Source organism: Megalopta genalis, chromosome 5 (assembly GCF_051020955.1).
Source record: "Megalopta genalis isolate 19385.01 chromosome 5, iyMegGena1_principal, whole genome shotgun sequence".
NCBI classification, from domain to species: domain Eukaryota; kingdom Metazoa; phylum Arthropoda; class Insecta; order Hymenoptera; family Halictidae; genus Megalopta; species Megalopta genalis.
The window spans coordinates 17,143,204-17,155,581 of NC_135017.1; the positions used below are offsets into that span (position 1 = coordinate 17,143,204).

The following is a 12,378-nucleotide window of genomic DNA, read 5'->3' on the forward strand; positions in this document are numbered from 1 at the left end:
AACGCCTGGAAAACTTGCAAAGTACTTCGATGAAAAGAAATAATGTCTATTTAATATAAACAATATCGAGGCTAATTAAAAAACGCGTCAACTCCATCTTTAAATGTATGCGACCGTCGCCGTAAGGATCTCGTTCTCCATGTATAATGTAATATATACAACAGTATTCATAATTGGACTTGTAACGGAACAATTTGTTTCCCGTCGATCGATCGAATGAAATAAATGAAATGGCGCAGGATACGTACGAACGAAAAATAGATGAATTCGCGATTCGAAGCAAAGATACCGTGGCAGCGATTTAACGGGATAACGAAGAAATTGATCGAATATTAAACGTGCTTTAATTCCGGCGAGATATTCGATCTCGCTGATTTTCCGAGCGACGGCGAAATTTCCATCGCATCCGTCAAATGAAATCCCCGATCATTTTTTCAAGCGATATTTGCCGGGCGCAAGTTGTTGCAACAGGAGGTGCAGACTCGCGTGCTGTATCGGCGCCGTTATATTTGCGCGATATAAATACGTAACAGGAACATGTTTTCTTTACAAACGCGTAAATAACTCGGGGAATGCGGGCAAACGTCCGCCTCGCCGGTGCAGCGCCGGTGCAGCGGTGTATAGGTAATTGATTGCTTGTAACTGCGTTCGCGGGATCGAAATGTCCGTGCCCGAAATTGAATAATTCTCGACACCGGCGAATATATTGTTTCGAGATCGGAAACGAAGCTCGCGTCTTCCTTGTTCGATCGCCGAATAGCTGGTCGAAGGGACCGCGATTAACGCGTCGGTCGGAAACTCTAATTGGCCGAGCCGAGTCGAGCCGAGCCGAGCCGATCCGAAATTAATGGATTTAATTAGGTCCCAACTAGAATCTAATTCGGGACTCGCGTGCTGCGAGTAGATCCGGTTCGAATATAACCGAAACTTGTCTTCGGTTCTATGAATCGCTGGTAGATTTAATTAGAATCCGGTTCTAAACCGGGCGGAACGTAACCCGGATAACATTTAAAACTCCCAAATTGCATCTGATTTAATACCAGGCCAATATTAAGGTACAGACAATATTGACCGTGCGCCAGCGAATCCGAGCGCGGCGCAAAGTTTATTCGAAGCTAGCAACTGCCGAATAACTGATAAGATCCATATTTGATGTTTCGACTCGCGGCGAGAGTAATTTACTTACAATTAAATACGGAGCAGCGAGAATCGATTAAACGCGCGAGCTCTGAGCGACGCGACTCGCGCGCGCGTTCTACTCGCAGCGGCCGACGCGATGCGCGATCGAACTACTTGCAGCGATGCAGTTCGCGCTCGCCGCTCGAGTCCTCGATCCGTTCCAAGCAATATCCCGAAAAGAAGACCAAAATAAATAGCGATTCTGCAGGCTGCACAATTATTGCCTCCTCCCTCGGATCGCATTTTAACGAGCCACTCGGATTAATTAATTTTTAGCCCTCCGCCAAGGGGCTATCGTCCCTCTTGACCCGCTATTTCTTGGACGAAATTGGGCTGGGCTTTCTCCGCGAATCGTTCGTTCACGATCTTGGAATATCGCTGCCAGAATTCGCGGATTTCGTAGGGATCTCGTCCTCCGGTTTGTTAAGACCGCGCGAAATCCACCGTCGGAAAAGGAAACAACGAACCGGTTCGACAAATATCTTAAGAGAGCCTGAAAACTTTTATCGCCTGTATCGAATTTTAGCTTCAGCCGTTTTCTCGTACCGTCGAATATTTTATAGCTCGGTTTCCACTTTATCGAATATTCGGTCTTTTCAAGTTGCAGCCGGGGTGCTTATCGATCGGCCTTTTATTTCGCATTCGGCAAACGATGCTCGAAAGATTGTCCATTTTTTCTTTTTTCTTCTTTTTTCGTGGGCGGTACAATTATTCGAACAATGGGGACGGGGCAGAGCGAATTGTTCGAATTCCGGAAAAATTTCCTTTCCGAGCAACTTGCCGCGAACAAAAGAACCACTTTCGCGATTGTTTTAAAATCAGTGTCTCCCGCCATCCGACGGCAGATCCGACACGATCCTTGAGTTTTAAGCGCCCGGAGGAATCGCGCGTATTTATCCAAGCTGTATTCAGTTTCACGGTTTCCGAGTGAATTCCCGAAGAAATCCGGGGACGTGTCCGGCCTGCGTTTCCCAGAAAAATGGCGAGAAAGATGCGGAAAGCGAGAGAGAAAGAGAGAGAGAGAGAGAGAGAGAGAGAGAGAGAGAGAGAGAGAGAGAAACGCCGGCAAGCGTAGAGAAAAACGCTCGCCGCGGAAACCCAGTTTCTCGCGTCTCCTTAACCGCGTCGCGTGCCGTGGACGCGTTATTTCGCGACACCGATACTTTACGTGCAAGGTCACGAATGAGATGTCTCGCGACGAAATAGCGCGATGCCACTATTGTTGTATCTCGCGACGCAATAGTGCGATACCACGAACGTAGTATCTCGCGACGCAATACTATTCGCGCGGTTAAATCAGTGCCGCGGCGACGAGTAAACACGCGCGCCTGTTTTTGCTCCGTCTCCGTCGCTCAGCTCGCTTCCGCGGCGCGTCAATGGAACCAAACTTTATTTCGTATTATAGCTCTTAATCCGTGAACGTAGTACGTCGTGTTTACGCGTCTGCTAATATAATCGGGGATTTCGTAGATCGACGTCATCGAGGACGTGTACGGGGGTAATTATTGTGGTGGTTTTAATGGTGGGGGCCTGTTTGCCGACAGTGTGCAGCGAGAATCCGGGGCTGAGCGGTCGTTATCACGCCGGACTCTGGAGTGGAAAGCGCTGGTCCTGCTGCCGGTTGTCGACACGCTCCGCGGAGGGCTGCGATACTTGCAGCTCCTGGTCCTCCAAGCCGTTAAATACAACGAACCCGTCCTCCACGTCCACTTCGAGCTTCAACTCCGCCGCCGGGACCACCGTCGCCACCTCCACCACCACCGCCGCCATCACCGATCGACCGCAGACGACAAACTCCGAGGCCAATAACAACCCCATCGTTCACTCCCAGGCTCGCTCGACAATCGGTTCGTACACGGTTTCACATTATTTTATTGCTTTGCTTTTATTTGCTTCGCTTTGCTATACTCTTCTTTGCTTCGCACGTGCCTCCACTCTGCAGCAAACCGGTCGCGCGTCTCGATCTCGCTTTCGGCGAACACTCGCACCGCTGCACTTGTCTTTGCGCGCAGCTGCACCTTCCTTCGATTTTTCTTTCCTTCAATATGTCAGCGAAATATTTTGTGACGGCTGAAACGATCTTTCAGCAGATCCGACGCGAACCAACGACTCGTCGACGGTTATTATTTTGAAGGAGCGGCATTCTTTTTAGCTCGTTAATAGGACGGTCGTTGAGAACTCGGTTAATAAGCTCGCAGTACTTAACGCGTTAATACAACGCAGATATACCGTTGCCGTAGCGTTGCCTCGGCCTTAGTTACTTTCTTTTAAGACGCGGCAGGGGTTGAAAACGGCTCATTACTCGCTGCGCGAGGGTTAATTAATCCCCGAGCGTGCTAGTTGCCGCGAGTTTTACGCTCGATCCGCGTGCCCGTACTTCTCTTACTTCGTCGGCCGGACTTTGCGTCGTATTTCCTGCTTAACAGCTGAATCTCGGAAACCGCCAGCGTAATCTCAAGATGCAGTCTCTTTCTCTCTCTTCCTCTCTATCTGTGTCTTTTACGCGTACACACGTATCTCTGTTTTATAAACGTCGCGGTACATAGCACAGAAGTTCGTCAGGCTTCCGGCAACGGCTTTGAAAGTTCGATCGGTTTCCAATCGGCGAGTCGCACTTGGTCCGAACCGACCGCTTCGGCAGCTGTTGGCGAGTCGCTTCTCGGCCGAGAAAATGTTGGGGCTCTCGCGTCGGCAATCCTTTGCCAACCTGTCGAGGCCGACGACAAAACGATCGAGCACCCTTCGCAGGGACGGCGAGACATCGATTCTCTGTCGCGTCTCTCTTTGAAAATTTGCAACACGCCGAACCCTTCGATCGCCGGTCAAATCTTTCGCGCATTATTTCTCGAGTAAGTTAGCTCCTTGAAAGTTGCTGTGTTCGGTTTCACGAGTTGGTTCTCGGTCGATTCTCGAAAACAAAGAGTAAACGAACGCGTGGTGTCTTAAAAAACGATCACAGTTTCTCTCGAAGCGTCGGTTTAAAATGATTCGCCAGGCTAATGAAAACAACGGCTCGGAAAGCGGTTGCCAAGTGGAAAGTTGCTCGGAACTTTTTAAGGACGATCGAACGGATATTTTGGAGAGAGTAAACCGTGCACACAGTATTGTTACGACTCGATCGGAGCCGAACGCAGTATATTCGCCGGGTAGTTTTCGAGATTCGACAGCGTCGATTCGAAATTCTCGTTTCTCTCTCCGGCACCGGTATAGACACGGACGTAAAGATAAATTGTTGTCGAATTGACGCAGCGTCGTCGATACGGGGGGGCCATGCGCGTTCTAGAGGAACACGATATATTTCCAGAAAAAGAGAACGATATTTGCGAAAAATTCAGCTGTTTTTTTCGCCGTTCATCTAGATCTAGATCTGCGTAGCAAGCGCGGATAATATTTGCGCAGAGTCACGCGGGATTCGTCGACGGCAGATAGACTGCGCGAACGTTTGTTTATGACGCGTCCGCCGGTTCGAAACGGTTCAGGCAAAATCCCTCGACGCTTCAGAGTTCGGATCGCAGAGGCCGATGCGAAAATTGTAAATTTCGAGCGACGAAAATTCCGCGATTTAGCGAACGGTGTGAAACGACGCGACGGATCGATTCGAAGTCTTCCATAGCTGCGATCGGTTAAATCGGTAAAAAGGGAGCGAATTTCGAGTATCGTTTCGAACGACGTTTCTGCAAGAAACTAGGGGGACGCTGCAGGGGGGCCGTTCGCGTGCCAATTCGATAAGGGAGAAGCAATGGGCGCGTTTGGCGAACAGAAGATGATAGGACACGCGGACGGTGCGGCGCGCTGCTCCGCGCTGGTGCCGGCGGGTAATTAACCGACTGTCGTTTTACCTCGTTAAACATATAGCGGTCCGTGATAATGAACCCATCCTCTTCAGAGCCGATCGATATCCTGTTTGCCGTCGCATTTGTCTCTCGCATTGACCGCGAATGGGACCGGCTCTCTCTTTCCTGGAATCTGGTCAACGACGCGATTGTCGCGCGAGCCGGCTAAAATCGATCCCTTAACTCGATAATCCCGCGCCGCGATAACTTCTGGCCGATGCAGACTCCGTCTATGACCGCGGAAAGGATTCGCGTTGCTCCGGAATCGAGATCTCCGTTGCCCTCGTTCCAGAGATCGATCGTTCGTCTTTCTCCCCTTCGACTCGTCGAGCCCGTTCGACGATCGCTAAATTCGTTATCACCGATCGGAAAGCGGTGCATCGAAGTCGATCGGAGGATGCAACACGGATGCGTTCGAGCACGATCGACGCGTTACGCGGACGTCTTCTTAGAATATTCCGGCTATCGATCGTCGAACGGTCTCTCACGGTCCGTCGGCCGCGAGAGAGAGAGACTCTCTCTCTGTCTGTCATTTTCTGGAAAGCGTTTTTCCACGGCGCGTTGTCGGTTCCCAAATAGACAGTCTCGATGGGAAATACGAGGGAGCAGCAACGCGTCGTCGCTCCCGGCTGTTTCCCATCGATTTGCGAACGAGGCTTCGAACGAACGAACGAGCGCGGGATTCTCCTCAGCTTCGCTTCCGGTGGATGTTAATTATTAAACGCGGTCGAAGGAACAAAGCCGGAGAAAAATAAGCCGGCGAGACGCGCGAGCTACGTCGGCAATTCGGTTCGCCCGTTTTCGAGCATTGTTCGCGGGATTTTGCTCCGATGAGCAACCGTGTAATCAGTGCTCGCTAATCGAATTTCCCCTCGCGAAATATTAACGATCCTCTAGCGGCTTTGATCCTGCGTTCGTCTTTGTTCGTCGGCGATATTTTATCGTTGCAACGATCGTAACGCGGAGTTTGACCGCGTCCGGCGCGGATTTCGAAAGCTCCGCTCGCGAAGAAGCGGCGTTCGACTCCGAGCGGATCGAAATATCGCGTGCAAGAGAGCACACCGTGTCTTCCGGCGATATTCGAACACCGGTATTTATTTGGTTAAGCAAGTACGTACTTAGGAGCTCGGGCAACTCGAGTTCAATGTCGGAGGAGTAATTCATTCGATTACTTTCCACAGTTGCCTTCTCAAATAGGCGGTCTATTTGCCCGTAGCGGTTAGGCAGAGTTTCTGCCTCGGAAGTTGGCTAGCTTCCTGCGAGCGACGCTCCGCACGGTCTGGTCTAACCGAATTAACACGGGGTTTAGCGTATTTCAAAACTTTGTCCGCGCGTCGACGTGCACCGCGAAGTATTCGTTCCCGTAACCGAATCAACCTGCTATTCAATTCCCCTATAGTCTCGACGCTTCCGCGACTCGCGTCGATACGGTCGCGAAACGCGAAAATCGGTGGAACCGAGTTGCTTCTTCTCGCCGTCGATCGAGACGCGGCCAGAAATTCTTATCGACGTCGTTCAACGAAACGTTCCAGCATATAGGATAACTATCTTAATTGCGGATCGATTTCTCCTGGTTCCGATGTTCGGACCTCGCGAACGCGTCCGACTTAAATTCTCGGATTTTCGAGTCGTTCGACCGCGGTCCGGCGAATCTCTCGATCGCTCGATTCGGCTTCGCGAATTTCCCACTCGTGTGTCCCGGCTCTCAGGATCTTCTGGCCGGCCAACTCGGATCTCTGTGCCCTCTAATCGTCCGATTCGATTCTCGCGACAGACCGGCTCGGCTCCATCGTGCACCCTAATCTTCCGAATCGATCGATTCTATAAACGTCTAATTTTCGCAAAGACGCGACAGACCAACTTGGCTCCATCGTGCACCCTAATCTTCCGAATCGATCGACTCTACAAACGTCTAATTTTCGCGAAGACGCGACGAGATGCTTGGGGACTCGTCGAACGGACGGACGAGGAGACGGTCGAAAGGGACAGAAGCTCGAAAGTAGCAACGGAAGTTTTCGGTATTATCTATCCGTCGCATCGGCGAGAACTAAATGAAACGCTTCTTCTCGGCCTACTTCTTGCCGGGGGGATCCGAAAGTCTTCGGATCCTCTTTTCGGCGGCGGCGGATGTACGCGGAAACGATCGACAAGCGGTGTTTAAACGAAGAAGTTTCTAACGGGGTTCGAGGAGAACTCTCGATGGCTGCACGATGGAAAAAGTTGAAACGGACGTGCAGCACGCCTCTATTGCGAGCTCCAGTTCTCGAGTATTTGATACACGGTCCCGTCTCTCGTTTCTGCTATTTCTTTCTCGGCCGGGTCCCACCCCGCGCCTCCTCCGCGCGCCCTGGCATCGTCGCTGCCGCGCCGCCATGCCGCCCGGAACTTCCATATTTGCGGATAGAAGCCGGGAAAACCCGGTAGATTTGCCTTTCGAGCGTGTATATTCGTCGGGGCAAATATGGCGGCGCAGCGAGCGCCGTGAAAGTTGTTCAATTTTGTAGGATCCCGGGGCGAAGGGGAGGCCAGCCGTGACCTAGCCTCGAACGCGCTCGAAAACCACCCCCGCGAGATCTCTCGAGAGATCCGCCGCTCTTCTGGCCACGGCCGCTGCGCTTTAATTCTCGTGCCGTGATTGCTGGATCATCGCGATACAATTGCCGCTGTTTCCGCGTTTATCGGACCGGCGAACAAGTTTGATCGCGTTTTTCAAGAATCCTCCGCGAGAGCCTGCGGGCCACCGCTTTCTCGAATCAAAATTTTATCGAATCGCCGCGCCGCGCGTTTCTCGCGCGAGCTTTGCATAGAACGTGTCGAATTTTCCTCGCGACCGCGACAATTTTTTCCTAGTTACTCCCTGCGACGCTTACAGGTTCTACAGATATTTCGTGAATTTTTCTCCAGCCTCTAAATTCGGCGTCGGCGTTCCTCCGAGCGCCGTTCTCCGAAACGGCTGACGAATAGGGCGGCTCTAGATTCCCCGTTGCCGTGAAATTTAAGGGGCGCAGGATTGGAACTGTGACAGGGTAGTTAAGGCTCGCTCGCGCTACGTTTAAATGGTAATCGATTCCCTCGGAACGGGCCGAAGGTTGATTTACAGCGGCGATCCTGCTTCCGTCGCGTCGAGCCGCGCCGCGTGTTCGCTCGCGTCCGTGTGCCTCCGCGCGCGGGTCTCCCGCTTGTCGGTGAGCGTTCGAGTCTTATTCGATTCTCTTGGTACGGGCCGTAGCTTATTCTACAGCGACGATGTGTATTCACGGTACAGTTACGATTCAATAAACCATTCAGCTTTCCCTGAATGGGACAAAGCCTTCCTTACGCCGGAGTTATTACGTCGTTGAAATATAAACGATGGCGAAGCGAATAGAGATTTCGCTCGGACTCCGAAGATCCTCCGTTCTGTTCTTCTCTCTTTTCTCCGCGATCCTGTTCGAGGATAGAGTCCTCTCTCTCTCTCGATTTTTCTATCGGCACAGCTATCGGGCCGGCGATCGTTTCGAGAACGACACGCTTCGACGCGAGACATTTATTTATTTCGCGAAACCACCGAGAGATCGTTCTCCGACTAAATCGCTGTCCCGGGAATTTGGGCACGGATTAGACAAAAAGGGGGGAAAACGTTTCTATTTTTCACAGTACTTTTCGGAGTACTGTACCGGAAACCGTTTGTCTTTTCGGCGACAAAAGTAACGGAAGAATTTTCGCGCGCGGATTACCGAGAGGATAACGAGAGGAAAACGGCGAAACGATTTTCGCAACAATCTTCCCGGAGAAGGTTCCGACGTTAGGAAGCGTTTATCTTCTTATTAGAAGATGTCGACGCCATTATCGACGAAGATTACAGCCAAATTGCCGTCGCAACGTCCGCGTAAATTCCCGATAATTGGTCGGCGGCGTATCGCTCGTAACGACAAGCGATCGCGGCGAGCAAACGACTCGAGTGTTTGTCATTCGGCTTCCTCGACATTGAAATTCCTCGGGATACGACCGACTCGTTCGAGTTTGCTCTCGTCGAGCCTGGCACGGGATCGGGACGGACCGAAAACGAGCTGGCCGCGGCCGATTTTGCCCCGGTGCTCGGACGTTTTATCCGCGCAGATAACGGCGAATCGATATTCGTCGGCCAGTAACTCTTTAACCGACGGCATAAAACGCCGATAAGACTTTATGCAATCTAATAAACCTTGAAAGGGCCGCGATAGATTTTTCGCAGGGGCGGCGGGGAACTTAATGGCGCGACGAGCCGCAGCGAAACCTTTATCGTCCTCCATTCTATTTAATCGCGCGACACTCTATCTACCCTTATCGTTTTCGGTGCAATCTCGTCCGGCCGATATCTCGAATCGTCGCTCGAAGCTATCTTTGGAAATTCGTTTCGAAGGTCTCGACGTATTCGATTAAAAATCGATTACGATTTACTTTGTCGTTGCCGCGTCCAAGATATTGCTAATTGTAATCGCTCGGGAATGGAGGGACTCGAGGGGCTCGCTGTCCTTTCGGCTCGAAAAATCAGCCGTCGAGCAGAGTCGGCTTCCGATCGTCGATATCCCTAACGAAGATGAGTTTGCACGAGCCGTGTTCGATCGACGCTAAACACGCGATGGATGGGAGCGCGAGCGAACAGTGGATGGGCGTCGGGGCTCGGGGTCAGGGTGCGCCGAGAGAGGCGTTCGCGATGTAGAAGTGTCCGTCTAATTGGGTACACGCCGACGGGTCAGCACGCACCATATCACGTTCCCCGATTCGAGCTCAAAGGTATCGAATACGTCGTTGATTGGTCACGAGGATCGATCGAGAGCTCTATCGGCGCGAAAACTGTCGCCGCGCGCGATCCACCGCCTTTCGATGTTTCTACGCAACTTCATCCACTCCGAAAACGCTTTGCCAATTTCCGTCGCTGCCTCTGTAACCTAAAATCGGAAATTTCGATTTTTCAAGGGTACCGTACGCGTCTACGAGTACGATATACAGCAATGTCTCCTAACCGACGCTCGGATTGTCCAGAAAAATGGACAATTTTGGAAGAGGAGACACGATTGTTCGAGCCTCGCAGCTTGTTTTTATAACTGTTGAAAATCGGTGACTATAAAAACGAGTTGCAAGGATCGATTTCGCAAGGCTCCTCTTCCCAAATTGTCCATTTTTCTGGACGATCCGAGCGTCGATTAGGCAGACATTCCATCAAGGGATCGACCGGTGCCTCGACGCATAATGTCACAAGTGCGGCACAGCGAAATCGTCGGTAGAAAAACGGAACGAAACGGGGCGAAAGAAACGTCCTAAATCTCTCTCTCCCCGTATTTATTAGAACGTATGCTCGTATTCGGAGATCGATTCAACCATTTGCCACGAAATGGGTCGTTTCCGACCGGCGCGGTGGAGATTCGGCGTTGAAGGATTAACTCGTGTTTCAGCGAACGTATGGTCGTTGGCGCGGCACAGATGTAGAATTGTCAGGAGGAAGACGGATGATAGGAGAACAAATTCGGAAGAATCCGCGACGGTTGAAAGGGTTCGCCGAGCAATCGCGCCGTAGGCATCAAAGCCGTTACCCGGAACGAATCCGGTCCGTCGGTATCATCCTAATTGCTATCGAGCGCCTCCGTTAATCCATTAGCGGGTGCGCGGATGGCCTAGATCAGGCCACGTTGCTTTGGTTCGTCCCACGGCAACACTTCCTGTTCTTCGGAAATCTTTTCCCGGTCGTATCCGGGCTCGCCGCGCCGCGCCGCGTCGCGAGAACCGAGGCTACCTCCCGGATATCCCGGGGAATTAGAAACGCGAGATCGATCGAATTTCTCTGGGCACGCCGACGTCGTCGGATCACCGATCCGTTAAAAATTCCTAACCGATGCTTCGATATTCAACGGTTTAATCTTGTTCTCGCGATCGTTAATTCGCCCCGGGAATGCAATCTTTTCGGACAGGCCGATGGCGGGATCAGAGCTACGACGTCGTAAATCTCTCTCGATTTTAATATGGGCCAGCCCGCTCTCTCTCTCTCTCTCTCGTTTCTCTCCAATTTTTAACTCGTATCGCCGCGCAGTTCCGTAGGAAAATAATGGCGTTAGCCGTTCTCGGGGACGCGTATTGTTCGCCGAGGGAAATATCGACCCTTCGCGCTCGGAGATCCGTTAACGCCAGCCGGTTCTTCCGATCGAGAATCTTTCCTTACTTCACAATTTTTCTGCTTTTCTACGTTGGCAGCTCATCGAGTACCGATCCGTGTTTGTCGGACCCACGCGTCGATCGCCTGTACTCGACGATCGTAAAAGCTCCGATGCGGTCGAAACGATTTATTCGATAAAACGAAGACTGGGTTGTAAAAAGACCGACTCGCGCACGATTTGCATACGCGGCGAGGGGTTAAGAAAAATTCTTGGCAACAGCCGGGCACTGGGAAAGAAAGCGAGAATCGGTGCGAGATAACAAGGTCTCGGTTGTATCGGAAGACTCTCCGGGTCCGTTCGCGTCGGTTTGCGGGGGCGATCTCTCGCCCTCGCCCTCGTCGCGTCGGTCAAAGGAAAGGAGAGCCGCGCGTGGACAGGTTAATCTTCGCCCCGGGTGATACGGTGTCCTGTCTCACAGTTTGCTTTCACCGCTGGCCGCAATTAGTTGGTCGGCGAGAAGGAGCCGAGGCGAGCCGAAAGACAGCCGGGATAGTCCTTGATCACAGAGAGCTCGTCGACGACAAAGAGAAAAAGACGGGAAGAAATCGGGGAAAGAGAGTCTCGGTCACCTGTAATCGAGCCGCTGTCTCCTCTCTTCCGGTCGCCTCCCATTCGCCGCGATCAAATATTTAAGGAATGCGATTCACCTGTTAATTACGAGCATCGTCTTCCCGGGATTAAAAGCGCGAGCGTTTCGCGCGTTCGCTTCCGAAACGATTGGTCCCCCTTGTTCGCGCCGGGCCCCATTAGCATACGCGTCGATACCTCTCGATGTCGCATCCCACGTGCGGCAACGACGCCGCAGAGTTACCCCATAATTCACCGCAACCCCCGTGGGACGCGGGAATCCGCCGCTAAATAGAATTTACCGGCCGACTCGATGACTGACGCGTTTCACGCGTTTCTTGCGATCCCGCCGTGCCTTGCAGTTTTATCGCGTCGATCTTATCGTTCCGTCGACTGCGATACACTGCGCTGATTATATTATTCGTACGTATCGATCAACGAGCGCGTACCGATTTTCTAGGATCGGCGGTGAACACGTTAAATTCCTCCGACGCGTTCAACGTTTCCCGTTTCATCGGAAAACCGTCGAGTTATTTAATTACGGCACCGAGAAATGATTCTCCTTTGCCAGTCGGCGACTCGCGTACAATCAGCTGTAATAGGAAGCCGCGGCTCGCATTGTCTTCCAA

General features: G+C 51.9%; 1 protein-coding gene across 3 annotated transcripts in view; it reads left to right on the forward strand.

Annotated features, from left to right (window-relative positions):
• Positions 1 to 12,378, forward strand: part of Btk29A (tyrosine-protein kinase Btk29A) — a 157,149-nt gene that overhangs the window by 19,775 nt on the left and 124,996 nt on the right. For 2 of the 3 annotated variants that reach the window (XM_033482796.2, XM_033482797.2), the window contains exon 4: positions 2,724 to 3,026. The exons of the other annotated variant lie outside the window; for it this stretch is intronic. In XM_033482796.2, coding sequence (XP_033338687.2) covers positions 2,724 to 3,026 — 303 coding nt within the window. The remainder of the gene's footprint in view (positions 1 to 2,723; positions 3,027 to 12,378) is intronic. 3 annotated transcript variants of the gene reach the window in all.